Raw genomic sequence first — 27,357 nt, forward strand, 5'->3', positions numbered from 1 at the left:
CTTAAAGCAAAAGTATTTTGATAAAAGGATAGGGGTGTTTCAACATGGTTTATTCTTGATTTCTCATGCTAATGAGGTGACCTTTGAAATGTTTTAAGTCTTTGTTGCCTCACACTTAACATGGTTTCTAGTAAAGGGCAAACCAACCATATACCCATGACTAATGATGGAAATTGGAAGACAATACTGATTAAAATATTGTATATCTGAAATCTTCTACAATAATAGCATGTGCATGATCATTTACATTGAGTCAGTGCCGGACAATCGTCTGATAAGAACATGATCACAAAATAAGAAAATAACATTGTTCTATCCCTACCCTCGAAGGGATTGGTAATCTTCGAGAATCCTGTAACAGTAACGTCACTGTGTATATTGCATGTTAGAACTGCGGAAAAAGACAACACAGATCATATCATGTTAATCTGTCAGGAAAAATGGACCCGAAATAGTAACAGTCCTCTGGGAATGAGGAGTGAAACATGTCCGTGTCCAATGGGACATTCGTTTCCCCTTCAACTGTCACTTGAATCTATCAGCCAGGCAGAAACAGAAGACCTTCTAGTAAAGAGGTTAAAGGTTTGTGTGCTGTGTTCTATATTCCCACATGGTGGCACTGTGGCTCTATGATTAGAAAGCTACATCAGGTTGTTTTCCTGTAATGCCATCTGTGACCTCTCACAGCCCTGTCAATGAGAGATGCAAACAGCAGCGCAGTTAACGGACATTTCACTACAATTACCGCACTGAGCATGCACTTGTTACGCACTAAATGTAATGCAAATATTAAAGTTTGACACATACAGTATCAATGTCTTTAGTCACATTGTGCAGCATTGTAGACTATTACATATCTCATATTTATTTACATGTTCGGGCAGGGAGACAATGAGTACATCTCCTGTGTTTGAACAGGGAGCGGAGATGGGAAATCCAAGCAGAGACATGAAGCAACGGCTTTGTCACCACAATGTTTTTGCATGTAGAGAGAGAGAGAGCCTGGAGGCCAGCTAGCTAGTTCAGACACAGCTGACATGCTCAGCGGATGTGGGGCAGACACTGACCAACTTCTCTAACATCCCAGAACCATTTTCCTCTCTCTCCAACCTCATTCTGCCTTTAACGCCCCCATTATTCCCATTGTGGCTGCTACAGTTACAGCCATTGGCATCTTTCCCGCAGAGAATAGGAGTGACGGTATAAACAGGAAAGACAGGGTTGGCTGGGGTGCTCTTGGCTGGGGTGCTGTGGTAGATACACTGTAGGTAGCGGTGGAAGGCCTGTCTGTAAGTCCTGTTGAATAGAGTGTAGACCAGTGGGTTGACACCAGAGGAGGCATATCCCACCCAAACGAAGACATTTAGGTGCACTGCCAACACAGGCTTATTGCACAGGCTTATTACAGAGTCCTCACACAACACGCTCAGCACGTTGGTGATGAAGAACGGACACCACATCATCAGGAAGAGGAAAAACACCACACCCAGGACCTTGGAGGCTCTCCTCTCATTTTTGATTGATTGAGCCACGGCAGGTTTCCCGCCAGGTCCCGCAGGCTCCTGCCTCCCTGCTGTAGAGACGGGCTGCGAGGAGGCTTGAGAGGCAGAAATATTGGAGGCTGCAACAGCTGGCAAGGCCTCGGGACTAGGGTCCTGTTTGAGGAGGCTAAGACTGTCCCCTGCGGGGAGCCTTGGGGTGATGCCGAGTAAGGTAGGCCGGTCGATCGAAGCCATGCCTCCATGCAGGTAATCAGAGGTTTGGCACTGCAGCACACGCACGGTCAAACAGTAGCTGACCACCATGACGACCAGAGGGACGAAGAAGGCTACGAAGGAGCCCATCAGGACGAACCTGTGCTCGTTCAGTACACAGATCCCATTGACAAACACCTTCCCCTCATCATACAGGCCAATCACAGGGATGGGCATGGAGATCACTGTCAGAGAGAGAGAGAGAGAGAGAGAGAGAGAGAGAGAGAGAGAGATGGACGGGACAGGACAATGAATATCACATTTAAACCAATGCACAAACACAGCTACATCTATCTCAAAACGTCTTGTTATTAAATCAGAGGAGGGGGGGGATCATAGTGATTCATATTAACCACCAGAGGCTTTCAAAAAAGGACACGAGGGTGGAGAAAATAGTTTGGAGGTTTTTGTTGTTGATGAAGTCGACAGGCTCACAGGTTGCCTGGCTATCCGATTTCCGCAAAACCAAGAAGCCTTGAGCCGTCGAGACCATGATATCCTGTCCCGTCGGCAACCATTTAGAGCATCTCTCAGGATGAAGATGCCATAAGGCTCCCCTTGAGAGCCCCAGGAGAGGTGAGAGAAAAGTATTCCTTCTTGACAGACAGTAGACAAAGAAAAATAAGGTTTCAAAGTAAGTCACTATCTCTCTAGACGCACTATCTCTCGCACGCAGACAACACCGTGGGAGCAAATGATTTAGATCTGGGGGTTTTTTCTCTTCTATTTCCAGTAGATACTCACCTATGGAGATGCTCCAGACAAGGGCGATCTTAGCCTTGGCCTTGGAGAGGGAGTTGGAGCGGCTGTGTTTGATAGGGTTACAGATGCCCAAATAGCGGTCCAGTGAAATGGTGCACAGGTGCATGATGGATGCTGTGGAGAACAGCACGTCTAGGTAGATCCAGATGGGACAAAAGGGTCTGGGGAAGGGCCACAGGTAGTCTGAAGAATGGACAGGCACAGTTCACCAATAATTACTGACATTTCATTATCAAATAGGAACACTTGCTTTGTGACCATGCAAACAAATCCAAAGTCATTTTTCAGTCTCATACAGTATATCATCAATATAGACTGCTATGATGTTACTTGAAAAATACCCGATCAAAGCCTTTTCGACGCTTAGATCACACCGACAGCGTCTTTGCATTTTGGTACACCAGAATTACATTCATTTCCAACGAAACGCTGCGTTTGCCTTGCAGCGTTGCGTCGCAGAGGCAGTTGCAGTGCGTTCGGTGTGCTTCGTACTGTTGGATTTAACGAACGTATTCGTCAAACTGTCTGCGTAGACGTCTTGACAGAAACTGTAGCAGAAGATGAATGTCGAACTTTTGTTGCGTACATATCCAGATGATGCCGCGTACTATTTTGCGTACAATGATGCTGCGTACTAAGGACAACGTCGGTGTGATCGAAGCGTTAGCCTTCATGGCACGAAAGTAAGAGGGGAGAGTTTCTCTTGCTGTTGCCCCAGTTGCACAAACCCATTTGTTCTCAAATAAACACATGATTTAAAGCCGCTCAGAGTAATAGGGCTTACTGAAATAAGGAAATTGTATGGGAACTGGGAAGGGGATAATCTCACATTGGAGGGTCAGGGGTCCCCTTACAAGAAAACATTTTGAAATTCATACCTGAAATGACATTTTCTCATGTGAAATAGATGTTTTCACATGTTGAGCTTAAATGTATTTGCCGTTGACATATGACATTTGCGTTTACTATGTTAAAAACTTTCACATGCTGAATTGCATTTTTAAATGTGAAAAACAGTCACATGTGAAAATCACATTTGCTGTTTCACGTGTAAAAAAATAATAATTCCACATTGTGACAGTTTTTCACATATGGAACTGCATTATTTTTTTTTGTCACGCGTGAACTTGCAATCCCACATGTGAAAGTAAAAATCTAATTTGTACTTTCACATGTCAGAAAACTCCACATTTACTCCAATATTTGTAAACAAACACAGTATAGCCTAAAAACATGGTTAATGCTATAATTGTGATAACATAGGTGGTCAGTCCTTGCATCCATAGCGTAGTCTATGGATTTGAAAGTGGTTGCATTTCTCCAGCCTCATCCCTCAGCTTTTTACAGAAACTGTGGTGGGGTGTACTATTTTGGTTCTTAATTGTAAATGTTTCAATTATGGATTCCCTCTTAGAACACATTTAACAGAGTAATAGTGTTATTATATGATGCAATCCTCTAGTTTGTGAATTACCTTTGTGACATTAATATCATGCAAAACTTCTGAAGTCGAGAATACAATTCTTAGTATTGCAAACAAAAATAACGATATTGAAAGCAAAAAACATAAACCCAAAAGTATTGATAGCAAAACAAAATATTGCAAATAAATAATTGTTAAATGCAAGAGCAAATAAATTGTAAATGGATGCCAAAACATTTTTTCAGCTAACATTTTTTATGGTAACACAATTAAATAAAATGCCTCCATATTTCCTGCATTTTTCCCCATATTTGTTTATGTCACCCTGGCCTTTAATTTCACTTCCTTTTTTCTAGTTTCACCCTGCATCCCACTGCGGGTTTGCCTCTGAAGTTAAGCAGGGTCGGTCCCTGGATGGGAATTTTTATCAAATTGAAGCTCATTTACTGCATTTCTACACAATTAAAAAATTGCAACTTGGAGCACAGCAAAAACAAGCCAAATTGACTCCAGCCATCACCTTGTTGCCGTAGCTTCATTCACCTCAGTCAATAGGGGACTTAAACATTCTACAAACACGTCATACAAGAATTAGCTGCTACACACTAGCTCAGCACCGGGATTAAAACTCTAGTTTAGTTTCATGTCAAATCAAACAGCAGCTAACTAGCCAAAGCTATCTACTACAGCCATCTTTACCTCTGCATTGTTTTGAGAAAAAGTTGCGCTGTTCCCAGCTGCTCCCAGAAGAAGGGTGTGTGGATTTCAGTCAGGGTAATTACAATGGCAGACAAACATTATTTTAATTGAGGGTATCTCCATAAAGCCAGCCAGCCATACAAACAGCGTTCCATCCCATGGCGACTGCCATACCCTGTCATACCCAGTTGACGCCCCTGCCTCCCAGTAAAGCCTTTTATCCCTTTCTGCTTTCAAGAGATCATTATCCAGAGGGCAAACCAACACTGCTTTGCAATTCTAAAAGAGTTCAACCTACCACCTACCATAGAGAATGTTAATCAGTGAGACGGGCATGACGAGAAAGCCCACAAGCATGTCTGCCACAGCCAGGGAGCGCAAGAAGAAGCTGGTAGCATTCTGCAGCTTCCTCTCCAGAGACACAGCTAGGATGAGGAGGATGTTGCCCGCCACAGTGAAGAAGATGACCAGTAAAATGAGCAGAGCAGGCCAGTTCTTCTCCTTGTCAGGTGTCTCCGGTCTGGACTCAGACTGATTCCATTCCATGGGGAAACTCAGATTAAAGAGAACGGTAGTGCTCTCTGGCAGAGTCATCCTGTCACTGAGCGAGGTTAGCGTGGAGCCAGCCGGACCCTCCAAGCAGGGTTGCTGCTGTGCTCAGACATCATCTGTGTTCCAAGGCACCACTATGGAGCCCAACAAATGTTTAACTTCCTGCGCTGTCAATGATCGACTGAAGGTTAAGTTCTTCGTGTCCTTGGCTGTTCCGGTTATTTATTATGATTATTTTAAACCAAATCTGCAAAAGAAACCGAAACAGTTTTGAGTTAGTCAAGTTTCTGGAAACACATTTCAATTTTTTCCCCCCAGGCCAATACTAATATACTATTTTATTTATTGAAATGACGTATTACTAGAAATGAAGTGCTATTTGCATGTGCACATCATTACAGAGGACAGCTTTAGAGCAAACAGCAATAGGGGTGATTCTCTAATTGCTCTGGTTTAAATCCACTGTTCCTGACAGATGGGCTGGATGCTCTGGGCTCTCTACTGGTGCCAAAGAGGATGTGCAGTGAGTGTCCATGGGACATGGATCTGGATCTGATCCACTGAGTTAAGGAACAGCAGGACCGCTACAGAAATCATGCCTATAATTTCTAAGCAAACAGCTGGAGGCAGGGATTTCTACTATTGAGCTCCATTTTTATGGAATGGTCTGGTTATTCAGGTGAGAGACGCAGACTTGGTCTCGACCTTTCAGTCTTTACTGGAAACCCATTTATTCAGTAGGTAAGTGTAGTCTAGCCCAGGAGGGCTAGGGTGATCGCAAAGGCACTGGAGCGGCGAACCTCCCTTGCTGTCTCTGCCTGGCCGGCTCCCCTCTCTCCACTGGGATTCTCTGCCTCTGACCCTATTACGGGGGCTGAGTCACTGGCTTACTGGTGCTCTTCCATGTCGTCCCTAAGAGGGGTGCATCACTTGAGTGGGTTGAGTCACAGACGTGATCTTCCTGTCTGGTTTTGCGCCCCCTTGGGCTCGTGCGGTGGAGGAGATCTTTGTGGGCTATACTCAGCCTTGTCTCAGGATAGTAAGTTGGTGGTCTGGTGATATCCCTCTAGTGGAGTGGGGCTGTGCTTTGGCAAAGTGGGTGGGTTGTATCCTGCCTGGTTGGCCACAAGGCCCCCCGACCCACCCCGGTCTCAGCCTCCAGTATTTATGCTGCAATAGTTTATGTGTCAGGGGGGCAAGAGTCAGTCTGTTATATCTGGTGTAATTCTCCTGTCTTATCTGGTGTCCTGTGTGAATTTAAGTATGCTCCCTCTAATTCTCTCTCTCTCCCTCTCTCCCAACCCTCCCGGAGGACCTGAGCCCTAGGATCATGCCTCAGGACCACCTGGCCTGATGACTCCTGGCTGTCCCCAGTCCAACTGGTCGGGCTGCTGCTCCAGTTTCAACTGTTCTGCCTGCGGCTAGCGAACCGTGACCTGTTCACTGGACGTGCTACCTTGTCCCGGACCTGCTGTTTTCGACTCTCTCTCTTTCGCTCTAACGCACCTGCTGTCTCAATGTCTGAATGCTCGGCTATGAAAAGCCAAGTGACATTTACTCCTGATGTACTGACCTGTTGCACCCTCTACAACCAGTGATTATTATTTGACCCTGCTGGTCATCTATGAACATTTGAACATCTTGAAGAACAATCTGGCTTAAAATGGCCGTGTACTCTTACAATCTCCACCCGGCACAGCCAGAGGAGGACTGGCCACCCCTCAGAGCCTGGTTCCTCGCTAGGTTTCTTCCTAGGTTTCTGCCTTTCTAGGGAGTTCTTCCCTAGCCACCGGGCTTCTACATCTGTATTGCTTACTGTTTGGGGTTTTAAATTGGGTAACTGTTTAGCACTCTGTGACATCTGCTGATGTAAAAAGGGCTTTATGAATACATTTGATTGATTGATTGATGCAGTCTGACTAAGAACAGTAGCGACTGACATGTCTGTCTCTGTGAATAAAATAGAATGGAATTGATAAATAGAGCATTGGATGCCTCATTTAATTAAACATGCAAAAGTTCAAGAATAAACAGCAGGATAAGGCATTATGCAGAGAAGATGACTCAAATCTGCTTAAAAAAATATCATAGACTTGATACAGCACTTGGCTATTGAAGAAGACCCCAGATGGTATTGCATGCTGTTCTTCTGTAAGAACAGCCTAGTGCTGATGTGTATCACATCTGTCTATGTGCCACACCGGGAGTCTATGCTGTATCTACAGTATGATAGCCAGACTACAAGGCACTACCACCGTAAGAACATACACACGTCACACCATGCCGTGCTATAATCCCAAACAATGTCAATGCATTATCCTTCAAAGGGGCAAAATGAATAGTGAATGCTGTGGCAGTGGTACATGAACAGAATTAAGTTGTAAAACCAGTAATTTAACATATAAAGATTAAAGAGGGAGACAAATTAGAGATAGTCCGAGTTGATTTTAGTACCTGGCTGTCTTCATTCCTCTGGCAAACAGTGATTCGACACTTGAAAGTAATACTTTTTTGTCACCTTTCATTTGTCCATGGAACACCAAGCAACATGAACTTATTCCTGGGGGAGTCATGGAAATTGTAATGTTTCAAAATGTATGCCACTGACGATGTCTGTAGGAATGATGGCGTTACCTTTCTACAGATGTAGGATCTTAATTTGAGACAGTTTGCTACAGCTGGAAAGTAATCCTGCAGCAACAGTCAATTTAAATTATTATGTAGATTATTATGAATGGACATTTCTGTAGTGGTTGAAACAGTTTTTCATTAGGGCAAATCAAGATGGACATTTCAAAGTAGAAATTACAAACTTAAGAAGCCTTTTTAAAACTCAAACACACTACAAGTTTGCATTTCCTGCTATGCAGGAAAATACTCAGCAACAAAAGAGTGATCAAATTAAGATCCTACATTTGTATGTGTTCCTCCATGTACATAATCTGTGTTATATCTTTCTGTGCTATAAAAGTCTTAAGTCAGACTAAATGTGTTGATGATATATCCAAATCTGTTCAAGCTTTAGCTAACTCCTCTGACTTTTGTAATGCCAAGTATGGTATAATAACGCATGATAAAGGAGGTAGCTAATACACTAACAAATCTGGCTATATAATAATAGCTCTATGTTTATAACTCAAGAATTCATTCCACTTCAGTTAGGCCTATCATAATCAAGCGTCATCAGACAAACATTACAGTACTGACAGACAGAACCCAGACTGAGGGCCTGGGAAGAGCCATAGGCAGGACAATGTCCTAGAGGGTGATGCTATGACTGGCCTCCCAGGAGAGGAAAGGCTACTGTGAGACTGTTCACTCACAGTGGTTCTGAAGAGACCGTAATTAACTTGACATCTAGAGCTGGCAGGACTCATAGGGAAATGTCCTTGTCAAGGTGACAGAATAAGTGTCTCACACATTAGGAACCTGTAGCAGACTCTGTTGATTCACTTCAACTAAACTGAGCTGCCTGACTCACATCGGGGAACGAGAGAGAGAGAGAGAGAGAGTCATCATGTTGGCTCTGTAGAGGCAAATGACCACTGTACTTTCACCTGTGCTTCCTTATTAAAGAGAGAATTAGCTCATGTTTGTAGATTACTCAGTTTATAGTGTAGTAGTTGTTGGGTCGTTCTTGAATTACGGTGGCAGTTGGGCATGGCATTTTGGGGAAAGTTTTTTTCTAGATGAGTCTATTTGGATGCATCTTACATTTTAGCAGACACTCATATCCAGACTGATTTACAGTAAGTACATACATTTTCGTACTTTCTTTCCTGTGGGAATCAAACCCACAACCCATGCATTGTAACCACCATGCTCTACCAATTGAGCCACACAGGACCCATTACAACATGACTCATATGGTAGCTTAATTACTTTAAATACATTAAACCATTGTGCCACCAGAAGTAGTAGTAACACCAATGATGTATTTTAGGTAAATGAGGGTTTTCTGAAATGGAGGCCAGATGATCAAATTTTAGGTCATTGACCCCTTAAAAATTCTTTACATGCATAATTACACCAACTGAAAATACACTTCGCGGCAGACTATGGGGAATGAACTGAAAGCATCTTCAAGACCCGAAATGTATTAAATAAGTGAATGAAAAAATCAAAACCTTTACCATTACAAACGTAGACATAGAGGACAGAGAAAAGCTGACCCCCGATATAATCTGGGATGCTTTTAAGGCGTACATTAGAGGAATGATAATCTCATACTCGGTTAAAGTTCAATCTTAGTTAGAAATTAAAATGTAACAAAAATGTCAATAAATCCCTATTTTTAGAAAAGCCCATAAAAAATATTTACAAGGTAAAGAAGAAAATACAATTTCTAAATTTATGCAGGAATATGATATTTTACTTTTGAAGAGAGCCAACAACTACAGGTTAAACTCTAATAAATCATACTATTTAATGGCAAATAAACATGGTAAACACCTAGCAGCCCTCACAAAATGAATACACGCCAAACCAGCTATAATTTTAAAAGATAAAGATACAAATGTGTTAATTAGAAACAACAACACAATTAATGACAGTTTTAAAAGCTTCTATGAAAATCTATATAAATCAGCATTTAACAACAGTTGAACTGATCCTACAGCCTTCTTAGACTCAACAACCCTGAAGCAATTATCAGCAGACCAAAAATAATCACTAAAAACAGAAATCACCCAAAAATAAATATTAGACACTGTTAAAACATTCACACAGAGAAAAGCACCAGGATTGGATGGCTTTCCCATAGAATTTGTTTGAACATTTTGGGACAAAGTAGCACCCCTATTTACACAAATGACAACACACATGCCACTCAATTCAGTGCTTCCTAGTTCCATGAGTCAAACAGTTTTTTCAGTTATATTAAAACCAGGAAAATCTGGAGAGTTCCCTGCTGATTACAGACCCAAAGGTTAATAAATTGTGACAATAAAATAATAACAAAGCTCATAAGAAATATAATGGCAGAAGTCTTACCACACTTGACACATATCAATCAAACAAGGTTTATTAAAAATAGACAGTTAATAACAAATACAAGAACGTTTCAGTTTAATACAATACCGAAAAAACAAGACATAGATTCATCAATAATGGCTGTTGATGCTGAAAAGGCTTTTGACCATCTTGAATGGCCTGTTCCATTGAAAACTTCAGAAGCTTTCAACTTTTCATCTGAAATAATACATTTAATACAAATATTATATAAATGTCCTAAAGCAAAAATATACAGAAATAATACATTATCTGATGAAATTGTTTTAGAAAGGTCCACAAGACAGGGATGTCCTCTCTCCCCCATCCTGTTTGCACCAGCAATTAAACCGCTTGTAAACAGGACCCAAACGTAACAGGTATCAGTATTGGTAAACATGAATATAAACAAAAATTATTTGCAGATGATCTCCTGATATACCTGACCAATATTGAAAACTCAATGCCCCCTTGCTAAAAGTATTTTCAGAATACTCAGGGCATAAAATTTGTGTGGATTTTTTTAAAAATAATGACAATAGGAAACATGTGATCTACAGCAATCTGTTAAGTGGACAACAAACAAATATAAAATACTTAGGACGCTTAATAAGTGACAACAAACAACAAATATATAAAGATAACGTTATCCCATTACTCAACAATATGAAAGCAGATCTAATTAAATTGAACAATCTTCCCATAAACCTTACAGGTAGAATAAATCTCTTCAGAATGGCATGGCTCCCAAAGTATTTAATACCAATTACCCCATCCAAGATATTATTTTTAAAAATATACTCGGTTATAACCGACTTTATATGGGCAAATAAAAGTCATACAATAAAAAGTAAAGTTTTACATCTTTCTAAGTCTGAGAGTGGTTTTAACCTTCCAGATTTGGAATTGTATCAACTCGCCACCCAGGGCTTTTACTTACTACTTAAATGCACTAAAGAGGAACAATAGGTACACATTGAAGATGCGCATGCTCATCCCCAGAATAATTTTGCGTGTCTATTTTCAAAGGGTAAAGCTAAGAATATGAACAACTTCTTAGTTAAGAACACTATAACAATATGGAAGAAAATGAAACGTATTCTACAATAACTAATATCACTCCCTAAAAACACAACTCTATGGAACAATCCTTGGATAGTTTTTCAGAATTCACCGCTAAATTGGTCCACATGGAAAACTAAAGATATAGAAACTGTGCATGTCTTGGTAATAGGAAATACATTTATTCCCATTAAATAAAAAGCAATTTTGGACTGAACAACATAGATATTTTCAAATACATGCAACTTAAAAGTTTCATTTCAAGAAATGTAGATTTGAAATCCTTTGGACAGCAGAGCAATCTTGAGGGAGTCCTCTTCTGAGTCAGAAAGGGATGTTCATATGATAGGAAAGATATGCAAAACCTTGCAGAGAGCCTATCCAACTGACAATCTCTTATCATTTTTTTTAATAAACTATTGGAACCGAGACTTAAAAAGACTGATATTGGCACAAGATGGAGGGAATGTGAACATAACTAACAAAATTACAGTTAATGAACATTTACACTTAATCCAGTATAAACTAATATATAGAATTCACAAATTCTACAGCACAACGGCAGAGTCGTCTTAAGTGTAAAACTAACAATGACTCAATAATCCATGCCTTCTGGGAATTCTATAAAGTCATAAAGTTATGGGCGGAGTTAGAAAGTTGGCTATCAGAAGGATTATAATGTAAATGTACTTTTAATGTGTCTGAATATTTCAAGACATGACATATGAGGGTGCAATGAGATACCCAATGGGTTGGATGATACTTTTCTCTTCAGTCATCTTGAAAAATGTATACTTAAAAACTGGAAATCAACCAATCCTCCATTGTTACACAATTGAGCCCCACATTGGAGGTGTCATAATACCCATAAAACCTAGTGGTCAAACTGGTAAATGTTTCCAATTGTTTTTCCACCACACATTTTCCCATAGGGGATTTTAGAAACATTTAAAATAAGGGCTGTGATTCGCGTAGGCTTACCCTGGCGTGACATTTCGATAACCAGGTAGTCTAGTGGTTAGAGCGTTGGGCCAGTAACCGAAAGGTTGCTAGATTGAATCCCTGAGCTGACAAGGTAAAAATCTGTAGTTCCTGAACAAGGCAGTTAACCCACTGTTCCTAGGCCGTCATTGTAAATAAGAATTTGTTCTTAACTGACTTTCCTAGTTAAAATAAAAAATATATGTACATCTCTCTAAGGCAAGGTGACTTCTTTTTTTAATATTCGGCTCTATTTACTCTCAGATTCGAAAATGCTAATGGGCTTCAAAGTCAACATCATGCAAAACTACAAATTCCTGCAAGCTCCTGCACGTCATCTCTAGCTGACAACTTTGCTAACAGTCATTTTGTCAATTTAAAACTTGCACAAGACTGTTCACATAATTGTCCATTTAAAGAAATGTAGACAATTAATGAATTACTACATTTAGCTAACATTAGACAGTTAATCCAGAGATTCTTACCTTTGCCTCGATTAGACAGTCTTGTCCAGCTCATCTTGGCCTTTGTAGTTCTTTATGATAGCCACATTAGCAGCTAATTAGCATTTCATATTTGGGGGGTAAATACAGGTGAATATATTGATAAAAGTCACCTTGTCCTAGAGAGACGGTTATCAACACGGTTATCAAAACATCATGCCAGGCTAAGCCTACACGAATCACAGCCCTTATTTTAAGTGTTTCTAAAAATCCACTATGAGAAAAATGCATGGTGGAAAAACGATTGGAACCATTCCCCTGTTTGACTGCTAGATTTTATGGGTATTATGACTCATATTGTCATACTCTACAGAAAGGTCAAATGCTTTATTATCTAAATGTTGAAAGCGTGTGGGCGACGGAGAGAAACAAAATGGTGCAGTTTGAGGCCATGTGGCGAAGAGTGATGTGGGCGCTGGAGATGGGCGTGTGGGCATTTGGCTCTGGGCAGGGGTGATTCTGTGGATGTTTGTGTGGTCCTGTATGTTGTCGTTTGTATGTGTATCTTTTGTATTGTTTAAAAAATAATACTAAATGTCTTACAAGTCTTACAACAAAAAAATACTAAAGTGATATGACTAATAATTTTGCTCACAATGTAAATTCCCTTCATTTAATTTGAGTAACAAAACCAAAACAAATTATCAAAGGAATCTTCAAATGTATTACATATTAAAAGGGTGGGATTAGCTAATCATTTGTTTTAGGAAACTAGGCGTAGGTCACTACTTCACAGGAGAGACGTTTGAACGCAAACTTTTTTTTTAATGCCTTATCGAACATATGAACTTTCATGTGCCTTAATAACAAACTTGTATGCCATCTGTAAATACTAATAAAATGGTTAAATTACGAGCCTGGTTGGTTTAGCCACAGAAATAGACAGCCACCTTCCCGCTAGCCATGATTGGCTGAGATAATGAGTGGGCTGGACATGCCGAGAGATGAGTTTGGATTGGTCTGCCATATAGCATGCGTCTGTCTATTGGAGCTGGTCAGTATGTCTAGGTAATCCTCTCTAACACGGCTTTTTTAAAAATGTGTCGCGTAGTAAAACTGCAAAAGTGAGTTTACAAGTTTATTAACTTTCAAAGCAAAATTACTTCCCATTGTTCCTCAACTGTAGTGTATGATATAGCATTTTGTAGCTCTGAGTCTTTACTCTTATCCAATGTAAAAAACACAATTTCTAATTTTGCTACATTTTCTTTCATGTAGACCCCTCCCCCGATAACAGTTTGTCACTGGAGGTCCTTGTACAGTCTATATTTGTACTGAGTGATTTTGAAGGTAATAACACCAATGACATAAATCTAAGGGACACATATTTGTAAAATAAATAGGTATTTTAGTAGCCTTCTTTGTTCTTATTGATCCATGCAATATATTAAATACTTTTGTTAAATACTTTCTAGAATTCCAAATAATAGATGTATATCTCAAAATCCCCAAACATGTCACTACAACTACTGGGTCACTACTGGGACAAGTACTTTAAACAATGTACAAACATAACATTTTGCAGTATACATTACTGGCATTATCTTTTATCATTGATAAACAGGTCAAAATGAATAAAAACATATATGACGTGTAACTTTTTGTGATTTGAAAGTGTTTATCAAGGGTGCAAAGGCGAGGGACGCAAATGCCACAGCAATTCAAGAACGACCCTGTTGGTTTCCTGAGATTTCCCAAATTGGATCCATTTCGTTACCGTCTCTGACATAAACTTTCAGAGATGGGTCCGGTTTGCACGGGCAAAAACCACTATAGAGATAGTAGTAAGGAAAAACACATGGGATTGGGCTGTTAATGTGTCCCTTTGGGAACATTATGGGAAATGCATTTGTCTGAAACATGCATTTACTGTACAGTATAATATTGAAGAAGCAACATGTGTCCCTCACATTGAACCTCCCTTGAACTCAGAGGCAAGAATACCAACACACTATGTTTGAGGTTTCCAGCTGCTGTGCAGAAAACAGAACACATACGATAATGGTAATCTCTCATGAGCATCTGACCAAACTATGTGAGATTTCAGTTCTGGGGTAACCAAGACTACGATGATAACAATAAAGTATATTATTTGGTCTTCGTAAACAGCCCAATTAATATGCATGTTTCATGATACCGTTGTTTCTTTAATATGACTTTTATTCATCTTAGGTGGGCTTACATGTTGTAGACATAAGCAATGATGTTCCTACAGTCGTGGCCAAAAGCTTTGAGAATGACACAAATATTAATTTTCACAAAGTTTGCTGCTTCAGTGTCTTTAGATATTTTTGTCAGATGTTACTATGGAATACTGAAGTATAATTACAAGCATTTCATAACTGTCAAATGCTTTTATTGACAATTACATTAAGTTGATGCAAAGAGTCAATATTTGCAGTGTTGACCCTTCCTTTTCAAGACCTCTGCAATCCGCCCTGGCATGCTGTCAATTAACTTCTGGGCCACATCCTGACTGATGGCAGCCCATTCTTGCATAATCTGTCACGTCCTGACCATAGTAAGATGTTATTTTCTATGGTAGAGTAGGTCAGGGCGTGACAGGGGGTGTTTTGTGGGTTTTTTCTATGTTTTATATATCTATGTTTAGCTCTAGTTTTCTATTTCTATGTTGTTGTTTTTTGGGTTGATCTCCAATTGGAGGCAGCTGGTCCTCGTTGTCTCTAATTGGAGATCATATTTAGGTAGGGGTTTTTCTTCCTGGGCTTTGTGGGTTATTATATTTTGAGTAGTGTTTGTTTCTCTCTGCGTCACAGTTTGTTGTTTTGTCAATTCAGTTATTTATGTATTGCAAAGTTTCACGGATTAAGTAAAATGTGGAACTACAACCACGCTGCACTTTGGTCTGCTCCTTTCGACAGCCATGACATAATCAATGCTTGGAGTTCGTCAGAATTTGTGGGTTTTTGTTTGTTCACCCGCCTCTTGAGGATTGACCACAAGTTCTCAATGGGATTAAGGTCTGGGGAGTTTCCTGGCCATGGACTCAAAATATCGATGTTTTGTTCCCCGAGCCACTTAGTTATCACTTTTGCCTTACGGCAAGGTGCTCCATCATGCTGGAAAAGGCATTGTTCATCACCAAACTGTTCCTGGATGGTTGGGAGAGGTTGCTCTCGGAGGATGTGTTGGTACCATTCTATATTCATGGCTGTGTTCTTAGGCAAAATTGTGAGTGAGCCCACTCCCTTGGCTGAGAAGCAACCCCACACATGAATGGTCTCGGGATGCTTTACTGTCGGCATGACACAGGACTGATGGTTGTTCTCCGAACAAGCTTTTTCCGGATGCCCCAAACAATCGGAAAGGGGATTCATCAGAGAAAATGACTTTACCTCAACAGTCCAATCCCTGTACCTTTTGCAGAATATCAGTCTGTCCCTGATGTTTTTCCTGGAGAGAAGTGGCTTCTTTGCTGCCCTTCTTGATACCAGGCTATCCTCCAAAGGTCTTCGCCTCACTGTGCGCGCAAATGCACTCACACCTGCCTGCTGCCATTCCTGAGCAAGCTCTGTACTGGTGGTGCCCCAATGCCGCAGCTGAATCAACTTTAGGAGACGGTCCTGGTGCTTGCTGGACTTTCTTGGGCGCCCTGAAGCCTTCTTCACAACAATTGAACCACTCTCCTTGAAGTTCTTGATTATCCAATAAATGGTTGATTTAGGTGCAATCTTAGCCCTTTTTGTGCAAAGCAATGATGACAGCACGTATTTCCTTGCAGGGAACCATGATTGACAGAGTAAGAACAATGATTCCAAGCCCCACCCGCCTTTGAAGCTTCCAGTCTGTTATTTGAACTCAATCAGCATCACAAAGTGATCTCCAGCTTTGTCTTCATCAACACTCACACCTGTGTTAACGAGAGAATCACTGACATGGTGTCAGCTGGTTCTTTTGTGGCAGGGCTGAAATGCAGTGGACATGTTTTTGGGGGATTCAGGGCATTTGCATGGCAAAGAGGGACTTTGCAATTAATTGCAATTCATCTGATCACTCTTCATAACATTCTGGAGTATATGCAAATTGCCATCATACAAACTGAGGCAGCAGACTTTGTGAAAATTAATATTTAAGTCATTCTCAAAACTTTTGGCCACAACTGTATATTATGAGGTTGCATTTAAGATAATATTTGTGCTGGAACTTAGACTGTAGATGAAAAACCACATGCTGGCAGCCTTACAGAATATCCCCTTCTAAATGGTCTATGTAGTGCTGTTCATGCATTTGACTGTCTGGCTCTCATATGGGAACAGCGTGTTGAAATAAAAACCTATCTGCAAGCCTCCTCTGTTGTGTAGGCAAATAGGTCCCCAGTCCAGTTCCACAGAATAGATTCAAAAACAATATGATCTTCATCCCAGGGAAGACTTGCAGTGCCAACACTGATGTCTGGCATGTTCAACCCAGGCTAATGTAAAGAACAGGAGGCTGCTGAGGGAAGGACGGCTCATAATAATGGCTGGAATGGAGTGAATGGAATGGTATCAAACATATGGAAACCAGGGCCCACTCCAGTCTCCTTTTCACCTAATTTATCTCCTGATTTACTTAACAAAAGGCACATCTTAATAGGTGGTCCATGTAGGGTTGCAAAGGGATGGTATATTACCGGAAACATTCGACGTTTACCAGTAAACTACCAGAAGTATTTGGATAAATTCACTTATAGTGTATAAAGGTGTTAAAAGTTTAGTATTTGGTCCCATATACAGTGACTCTACAAAGTCTACAGTGACTACAAACAGACATAGGGTACCCTCTGTAACTTTCTCACTCATCATTTTTCATTATTCCTTCAGGATTATCTGTAATCATGGTAGCATCCACATTAATGTAGAAGTGTTCAGAAACAAATTATATTCTTATTTACAATAAAAGTGACTCCAAAATGACACAATACATTATTTACCAATCATTTCTATTGGGCACAAAATAATCTTAAACACAAGCTAAACAAACTGCAAATGCATCCAACAAGTTTGTAGAGTAACAAGTTTGATGTAGTCATTGCGTGCTAGGAATATGGGACCAAATACTAAACCTTTGACTACTTTAGTTATAAAAAATCTTTAGGGGTGTCAATAATTTTGACCTCTACCTTTTTGAGAAAATAAGTATTACTTGTTAAAGAAAATCTCTTTCTCTGAGCAATTGTAAAAGTATAAAATAATCTAATTCCACAATTTTTGTGAGCATAAAATATAGCTCAGTATTTGAAATATTTATTTTATACAGTCATTATTGCTCGTCTTTAACAAGGGTGTCAATAATTTATCACCCCACTGTATATGAAAATACTGACTAATAGTAAACATTTCAAATCCAAAACGCTGGAGTAGAGGAACATTTTAAAATGTTGCTTCACTGTCAAAATACATATTTTTGCAACCCACCTCCTTGTTATTCCATTTCCATTTACGTGTGTTGCGCATACATTCAGTAGCATCTATGAATCACATGAATATGAAGGCATACAGTAAATGTATGAAAGCGTGTATACTCATTTGAAATGTATATAGTTCTGTCCTTGTGATGTTCTTGTCTATCAATGTTATGTATTATGTCATGATTCATGTTTTGTGTGGACCCCAGGAAGAGTAGCTGCTGCTTTAGCACTAGCTAATGGGGATGCTAATAAACAACTAAATACTACATATGGAGGGGAGTGTATATATATATATATATATATATATATATATATATATATATATATATATATATATATATATATACCCATTGATTCTGAAGAACATAATTCCTCATAAGCTTAGTTCAACTGTTGCACTCCATCAAAACCCAAAATCTAAGCTTGTTCAACTCCAATGTCTGTAAACATTGTAAATGTTAACAAACACTGTATAGCCTAAAAGTAGAAAGAGAGAAAATGTTGCAATTTTATAACAGAAGGTCAGGGCCCTGGGCGCGTACCCTTCATGCCTGGTTGGTAATTCGGCCATGATTAGACCTACTATAAATTTAGAAAGCGTGCTAGACTAATTTACCAATATATATATATCTTTTTTGGCTGACATGGACTAAGTGAGTGACGGCCAGTGACTGACATAACTAGAGGAAAACTGCTGACGCACAACCAAATTTGTGTTTTCCACTATTCTAAATCCCAACAGTAAGTTGCAACCGCTTATGTTGCTTATGCCCAGGGCTGGCCCTGCTCAATTGGCTGCAGATTGTCTACAACCTCCCACCCATGCTACCAGATTAGGCCCGCCTCAGCACAGCTCAACCAGACCAGGCACATCACAGCACAGCTCAACTAAACCGGGCCCACCTCGACTCAGCCCAGCTCAACACAGCACCGACCACTACCCTAGGGTCTGGCAAAACTCTGCTGAGGGTAGTGCAACCACACTGCCCCTTCTTAATTCCCTCCACAACCTCCCGCCCAGGCTAGTTTTGGTTACCCTCCCTACTCCAATCCCCAGGACAGGCCTGGGACTCTCCTGCCCCACCATGGCAGCCCAAACCCTGCAACAGGAGCCACACCAGAAAGAAGGAGAAGAATCGCTCTCGGCGCTCCTGCCTTCTTCCCCCGCGTCCGGACTTAAGACTCTCAAAACGCTTTGAGCCCCTGTAACAGCTGTCTTCTGCCGGGGGCTTGGGGGGGTTCCCTCCATGGCTGTGGATGCCCCTCCAGCTACCTCTCCCTGTCCTAGTCAATCAACTGCCTGGGCAAAGCCTGGACCACTGCAACCCCCCCTCCGCTGGGCCATGCTCTCTGGATCAGAGCCATTTCCCTTTGGCTGTTGTGGCCGGTGTCTCAGCAGCCCTCTTCTCAGGTGAGTTCTGTGGCTCTGGCCTCGCAATCTGCTTCGAGACATGGCAGAGACCGGATCATTCTGGCTATTGTGATAGGGAGTTCAATGTTGATGCATATATCTGTACCTGGGGCAAAGACTTTGTGTTTTCCTGGGGCCAAAGTTCAGGATATCACCAGGTTGATTCCTGAGGCTGTGAATCAGTCACCGGGGGCTGATACTGTCATGGTTCATGTGGGGTCAAGGTTCAGGATATCACCAGGTTGATTCCCGAGGCTGTGAATCAGTCACCGGGGGCTGATGCTGTCATGGCTTATGTGGGGTCAAAGTTCAGGATATCACCAGGTTGATTCCCGAGGCTGTGAATCAGTCACCAGGGGCTGATACTGTCATGGTTCATGTGGGGTCAAAGTTCAGGATATCACCAGGTTGATTCTCGAGGCTGTGAGTCAGTCACCGGGGGCTGATACTGTCATGGTTTATGTGGGGTCAAATGACATTATGAAGGGCAGCTCAGACCAGCTGAAGATGGATTGTAAAGAACTGATTGGGTCTCTACTTGACACCAACAAACACCCTACCCTCTCTAAATCGTGGCATTGAACGGTTCAGCAGACTTTTAGCTCTCCATAACTGGCTACGAGACTATTGCAGCTCCGTGGGTGTATCATTTATTGACAATTTTGATACCTTCTGGAAATAAAGCTTGTATTATAAGGAGGATGGGATCCACACAAATCATTTGGGTTCCTGGATCCTTTCACAGCTCTGTAAGGCTGCATTGAGACAATGACTTATCAATTACCCAAGTCCAGCTCATTTAATCCCTACCATTGGTTCGCTGAGATGTCATCATGCTTCAGAAAAATGAACATTATCCTAGGGGCGTTGGAAGTCACAATGTAAGTAACCTAATTTATGTCCATCTTACTGCCCTGAATACCTCTGCTGATCTTACAGCTATTGTACGCAGTAATCATATGCCTATGAACTAGAGTAATACTATTAGCACTGTGGTGGTGTGCCCTAGTAGGAAGTCCACTGTGTGCAGCTCACCCTGCACTTATAAAAATAACCTGAGGATATCTACCTCTGCTAAGCTTCCTAGTAAAGCAAGAAAAATAATCAAGAATCCCAGAAAAGTGTCAAAAATTGCCACTGTGGGAAGCTTCCACAAGCTTCCCACAATAAGCTGGGTGAATTTTGGCCTATTCCTCCTGACAGAGCTGGTGTAACTGAGTCAGGTTTGTAGGCCTCCTTGCTTGCACACGCTTTTTCAGTTCTGCCCACACATTTTCTATAGGATTGAGGTCAGGGCTTTGTGATGGCCTCTTCAATACCTTGACTTTGTTGTCCTTAAGCCATTTTGCCACAACTTTGGAAGTATGCTTGGGGTCATTGTCCATTTGGAAGACCCATTTGCGACCAAGCTTTAACTTCCTGACTGATGTCTTGAGATGTTGCTTCAATTTATCCACATCATTTTCCTCCTTCATGATGCCATCTATTTTGTGAAGTGCACCAGTCCCTCCTGTAGCAAAGCACCCCCACAACATGATGCTGCCACCCCCGTGCTTCCCGGTTGGGATGGTGTTCTTCGGCTTGCAAGCCTCCCCCTTTTTCCTCCAAACATAAGGATGGTCATTATGGCCAAACAGTTCTATTTTTGTTTCATCAGACCAGAGGACATTTCTCCAAAAAGTACGATATTTGTCCCAATGTGCAGTTGCAAACCGTAGTCTGGCTTTTTTATGGCAGTTTAGGAGCAGTGGCTTCTTCCTTGCTGAGCGGCCTTTCAGGTTATGTCGATATAGGACTCGTTTTACTGTGGATATAGATACTTTGGTACCTGTTTCCTCCAGCATCTTCACAAGGTCCTTTGCTGTTGTTCTGGGATGGATTTGCACTTTTCGCACCAAAGTACGTTAATCTCTAGGAGACAGAATGCATCTCATTCGTGAGTGATATGACAGCTGCGTGGTCCCATGGTGTTTATAGTTGCGTACTATTATTTTTACAGATGTATGTGCTTCCTTCAGGCGTTTGGAAATTGCTCCCAAGGATGAACCAGACTTGTGGAGGTCTACAATGTTTTTTCTGATGTCTTGGCTGATTTCTCTTGATTTTCCCATGATGTCACGCAAAGAGGCACTGAGTTTGAAGGTAGGCCTTGAAATACATCCACAGGTACACCTCCAATTGACTCAAATGATGTCAATTAGCCTATCAGAAGCTTCTAAAGCCATGACATCATTTTCTGGAATTTTCCAAGCTGTTTAAAGGCACAGTCAACTTAGTGTATGTAAACTTCTGACCCACTGGAATTGTGATACAGTGAATTATAAGTGAAATAATCTGTCTGCAAACAATTGTTGGAAAAATTACTTGTGTCATGCACAAAGTAGATGTCCTAACCGACGTGCCAAAACTATAGTTTGTTAACAAGAAATTTGTGGAGTGGTTGAAAAATGAGATTTAATGACTTCAACCTAAGTGTATGTAAACTTCTGACTTCAACTGTAGAAGCACAAGTATTTCGCCACACCCGCAATAACATCTGCTAATCACGTGTATGTGACCAATAAAATTTGATTTGATTTGAACACAAACATAGACACATGCATACAAACACACGATAACATACACACTATACACACATGGATTTTGTGTTATAGATAAGTGGTAGTAGATTAGAGGCCTGAGGGCACACACTTAATATGTTGTGAAATCTGTTATTAATGTATTGTAATGTTTTTCAAAATGTATAACTGACTTAATTTTGCTGGACCCCAGGAAGAGTAGCTGCTGCCTTGGCAGCATCTAATGGGGATCCATAATAAATACAAATACCAAGACTTCCTGTGCACACCCAGAATGGAGCATTGGCAGCTACTCCGGTCCCCTGCAGCAGCTCTACTCTTTTGGTGGGACCTTCATCCGGGGTCGACTGAGATCTGGCAACGCTGCTTTCCCAGTTCCAGCCCTGCATCCAGCGACCTGAGGGAGGTCTGTCAAATGCTCAGCCTGTTCTGCCCTCACGTGGTTGGCCAGGGACCTTGGCAATGTCTCAGCTCTCTCAATAAATAGCTGCAGATGACCCTATGCCTGTTAGCACTTATGGGAATGAGCTGAATACCCCCTCCGACTTTAAATATCGTAGGGGGTTGGGCTAATGCTAATAAACGTGCGAAGTATGATTTAAAAAAATTACACAATTTACATTTGAGTACAGGACTCGTGTCCTGACATTCTGGGTCTCTCGGAAACATGGTTTTGTGTCTGATAAAGACATTGAAGTACATTATTCTAATGAAATTTGAGCTCATGGTTGTAGATGTGTCCATAAACCAGAAGGCGCATATATTTGTTGCTGGGATTTACCGCCCCCCTGCTGCCATGGCGGATGCTATTGGTGCTCTATCTGAGTGTTTAACACATTTTCTCTCCTCAGAGTTGGTTATTTTAGGGGATTTTAATTTAGATTGGCTATATCCGGCCTCAGATCAATTTAAGAGTATATGGATTGACTTTAATATGACTCAATTGATCTCAAAACCCACACTGCTAAATGTGAAAAACCCTGTTTACTCCTCATTGATTGACTTAATTCCCCATAAATATTTCTCTATTGGAGTATTTGCAAATGATCTCAGGTATCATTATCCCATAGTATATATTACAGATACGAAACTGCAAAATACTAATCCTCGTTTAATTACGAAGAGACATTTGAAAAAGTTTCCTCAAGGGTTTTTACATGACATGTTCTACTCTGATTTAGCCACGATCTCCTGTAATTCCTGACCCTGAGCTGGCTCTAGAAAATGTATCCTCCATATTTATTCCTCTGGCAGATAAACAATTCAGAGTCAAAGATAAATCTAACACTTCTGAGCTATCTGAGCTCATCCAGATGAGAAATCAGGCCTGTGCCAAAGCAAGGCAAACTGACTGTAGTGGACTGGCAATCTTTCAGACAATTGAGAAACAGATGTATTATCTCGATTTAAGAAAGCTAAATCAAGTTACTTTTTAAGCTCTATCTCTGACTCGGCAGGTGATCAGTAAATGCACTGAAGCGTACAACTTCATCTTCTTCCCTGCCTAAGCAAGTTCTATCTGACTCTGGCATCATAACTGAGAAGAATGGAATAAATGATTATTTTAATCATCATTTTATCTCGGTAGGCTTTTTAATTGAGAGAAATGGTGGTTTAATTGACCCTGGTCAGTGAAATGACTGCACTTCCTTCTGCCAGCCTCTAGCTGACTCGACGGTTAACCCATCAACTTCAAGTGAATCTTTGTTTTCATCTAAACAATTTGCTATCTGTGATGTGCTCGATGCTTTGCATAAGGGGCGGCAGGTATCATAGTGGTTAGAGTGGTGGGCCAGTAACTGAAAGATTGCTGGTTCGAATCCCTGAGCTGATAAGGTAAAAATCTATCATTCTGCCCCTGAACAAGGCAGTTATCCCACTGTTCCCTTGTAGGCTGTTATTGTAATTAAGAATACAAATTTTACTGACTTGCCTAGTTAAATAAAATAAAAAATATTGATGTAAAAAAAAAATCTACTGGGGATTGCCACCTTGATTGCTGAATCATTGACCCATATTTTTTACCTGACTATTATTTCTGTCACTATCCCCAAAGTTTGGAAGGCGGCCCGTGTACAAACCAATTCTGGGTGCTGTACTTTCTACATGAACAATATCAACTTGTCTGTAAAGAAAATGTAACCTGCTGTCACGTGTGCTCCCTCTCCGGCCTCTAGGTCACCAGGCTGCTCGTTATGGCGCACACCTGTCACCATCATTACGCGCAGAATGACGCCTCACCAAAGGGAAGCATCAGGGAGTGGCTTTTTTTAGATTTTGTTTTGGAGGTGATGTCGGGTCCGGGTGTTATAACCAGAGCTACTTGGGAGGCCTCAGCCGGTTTGTCGGTTTCCCATGCCTCGGCGGGTTCGATTGGTTCCCCTGCCTCAGCTGGCTCGACAGGTTTCCATTCCTCAGCGGGATCGATAGGTTGCCATGCCTCAGCTGGCTTGACCTGACGAACCGACTGAGGCTCCCGTGCCTCAGCTCGGTGAACAGGTTCCCGTGCCTCGACTGAGGTAACTGGGGAGGTCTCAACCGCCTCATCAGGCTCTCACGCCTCAGCCGGTTCATCAGGTTTTTGCGCCTCAGCGGAGGCGGCTGGTCTGCTCCTGATCCCCAGGATCGTCCCTGTGGTCGGCGTCCTGCAGCTGAACGCGACGGGGAGGGCGTACTGTCACGTATGCTCTCTCTCCGGCGCTCTAGGTCGCCATGCTCCCGCACCTCAGCTGGATCGACAGGTTCCCGCGCCTTAGCAGAGGTGACCGGTTCGCTACTGATCCCCAGGATCATCATCTTGGTTGGCGTCCTGCGGCAGGGACCGCACGTCGAGGAGGAGGTACTGTCACGTATGCCTCCCTCTCCGGCCTCTCGGTCACCAGGCTGCTCGTTATGGCGCACACTGATCACCATCGTTACGCGCATTATTACACTCACCTGGATTCCATCACCTCCTTGATTACCTGCCCTATATATGTCACTCCCTTTGGTTCCTTCCCCAGGCGTCATTGTTTCTGTTCCAGTGTCATGTCGGTGCTCTGTTTGTGTTTCTTGTTTTGTTCATTTATTTAATAAACGTATTCACTCCCTGAACTTGCTTCCCGACTCTCAGCGTACATCGTTACACCTGCACTTGTATGCCAATGACACTGTTGTGTATACTATTGCCCCCATGGTTGACTAGACTCTATCTGATCTACAGTCTGCCTTCATTGTATTACAGAAAGACTTTATTGAACTGAAATCAGTATTGAATGCAGGTAAAACTAAGTATGATCAATGGGCCCCACCCAGCTTGGTATTTCGACCATGCATACTACAAATTTAGTTGTTACCAATTGTCACGTGCTGACCAGGAAAAGGGGTTATTTGTCATTATAGTTGGTCAGGGCGTGGCCGGGGAATGTTTGTTTTGTGTGTTTGGGTATTTTGGGTTTAGGTTCTAGTTTTCCTATTTCTATGTTTATATCTAGCTTTTCTATTTCTATGTGAGTTTTGGCAATGACCTCCAATTAGAGGCAGCTGGTTGTTGTCTCTAATTGGAGGCCATATTTAGTTGTGTTTGTTTTCACTTGTGTTTGTGGGTGGTTGTTTCTAGTATAGTCTGTGCACCTTACTGGACTGTTTTGTCATTTGTTTATTTTGATGAAGTGTTTTCTTTAATAAAATAGAAGATGAGCACTTTACCTGCTGCGTTTTGGTCCACTCAATACGACCCATGTGACACCAATCCAAAATTGTTTTGCTGACATGGGCTAATTGAGTGACTACTGATGCACCACCAAATTTCGAAATTGCACCTTGTGTATTCTATTATTCTAACTCTCAACAGTAAGATGAGGCCACGACTGAGTTTCTAAAATAAAACACAAAAACAGTTGCCCATCCCTGATTTAAGAAAGCAGATTATTCAGTTGACTTTCCTATCGGTCCTAGACTATGGCGACATCATCTATATAAACTCAGCTGCCACTTCATTTCATCCGTTAGATACAGTTCATCATCGCGCGCAGCGCTTTATTACAGGCGATAATTGTAGTACTCATCACTGCAGCTACCAGAAAGTTGGTTTGCCCGCTTTGATGCTACGTAGGTTGATACAGTACATTGCTATGTTTTCATGTATAAAGCGCTTTTACAAAAAGTCCCAGTGTACCTAACATCTTCACTTAACTTTAGACATACGAGTTACCACCCACGGTCTCAGGGATGGCTAACTCTGGAAATTCCTTTGGTCTCTACTGAGTTAGGTAAATCAGCTTTAAGTTGTCTTGCACCTTATTTGTGGAACAATATTCAAAATATTGTTAAAATGTGATGTTCTGGTGCCTCTAGGACAATTCAGAAAGCTGATTGAGTACCTTATTACTTATTACTGATTTCCTGTCATTTGTAATTCAGCGCTCATCTGTAAAAGATACCTTGGTCTCAGTATGTCTCCCTGATAAAAATGAACTCATGTTGATCTCATGCACTGTCAGTCCTTGCATCCCGAGCTCCATCTATGAATTTGAGAATGTTTAAATATTTTCCGCCCATCCCTCAGCTTTAGGCTATAGCTAATCAATTTCAAATGGCTAGGGCTTCCATTTGAAGACGAATTAAGGATTGTGGCTTTATAAAAAATGTGGCTATTTAGAGTGGCTATTTAGAAGTGAGAATCCTAAAACTCTGTCTGTATAATAGCAAAGTGATGCAAATGAATTCAGTTTACAAAAAACATGTAGCCTATGTATTTGGAGAGCGCTTGTATATCTTTACATAGGATAACCCATCTACTGTATTTCAAAGCGAGAAGTTACATACCGCCGATGAAACTGTCGGATGTTCTGCGCATCCTTTTCGTTTTCACTTCCTCAAAAACGCGTTTTCCATCATAACCCCAAGTATTTCAGCTTCCTTTCATGAGAACTGTCGGTGTATAATCTGCATCAGATACAGTTGAAAACGTGAATCATCTGACTTCAAGTCGAGAACAAACCCACCCAGTGAGCACTGTCCGGCGCCGACGTCCATTCGACATTGAAAAGACGTTGAAATTTGGCCTTGGACCGAACCATATCTGAACCAATAATAGACGTCTATTGGTTCAGATTTGATTTCATTGTACAGATATGTCCGGACTGGACCAAACCTGAACCCATCATAGATGTCTATGTTTCACAAGTCTGGACAATGCAGCACCATATCATGGAGTACAGCAGAGTACAGTACAGTACAGTAAAGTAGAGT

General features: G+C 41.4%; 1 protein-coding gene across 1 annotated transcript; it reads right to left on the bottom strand.

Annotated features, from left to right (window-relative positions):
- Positions 1-33: 33 nt before the first annotated feature.
- On the bottom strand, positions 34-27,124 carry LOC106602953 (5-hydroxytryptamine receptor 2A). The gene is made up of 4 exons (XM_014196007.3): positions 26,932-27,124; positions 4,944-5,437; positions 2,499-2,699; positions 34-1,939 (listed from the first exon to the last, which is right to left on the bottom strand). Exons 2-4 carry the CDS (start codon positions 5,230-5,232, stop codon positions 1,023-1,025), a joined length of 1,407 nt encoding a protein of 468 aa, XP_014051482.3. The 5' UTR covers positions 5,233-5,437; positions 26,932-27,124; the 3' UTR covers positions 34-1,022.
- Between the last annotated feature and the right edge of the window lie 233 nt (positions 27,125-27,357).

The sequence above is a fragment of the Salmo salar genome, chromosome 04 (genome assembly GCF_965601325.2).
Source record: "Salmo salar chromosome 04, fSalSal1, whole genome shotgun sequence".
Classification (NCBI taxonomy): Eukaryota; Metazoa; Chordata; class Actinopteri; order Salmoniformes; family Salmonidae; genus Salmo; species Salmo salar.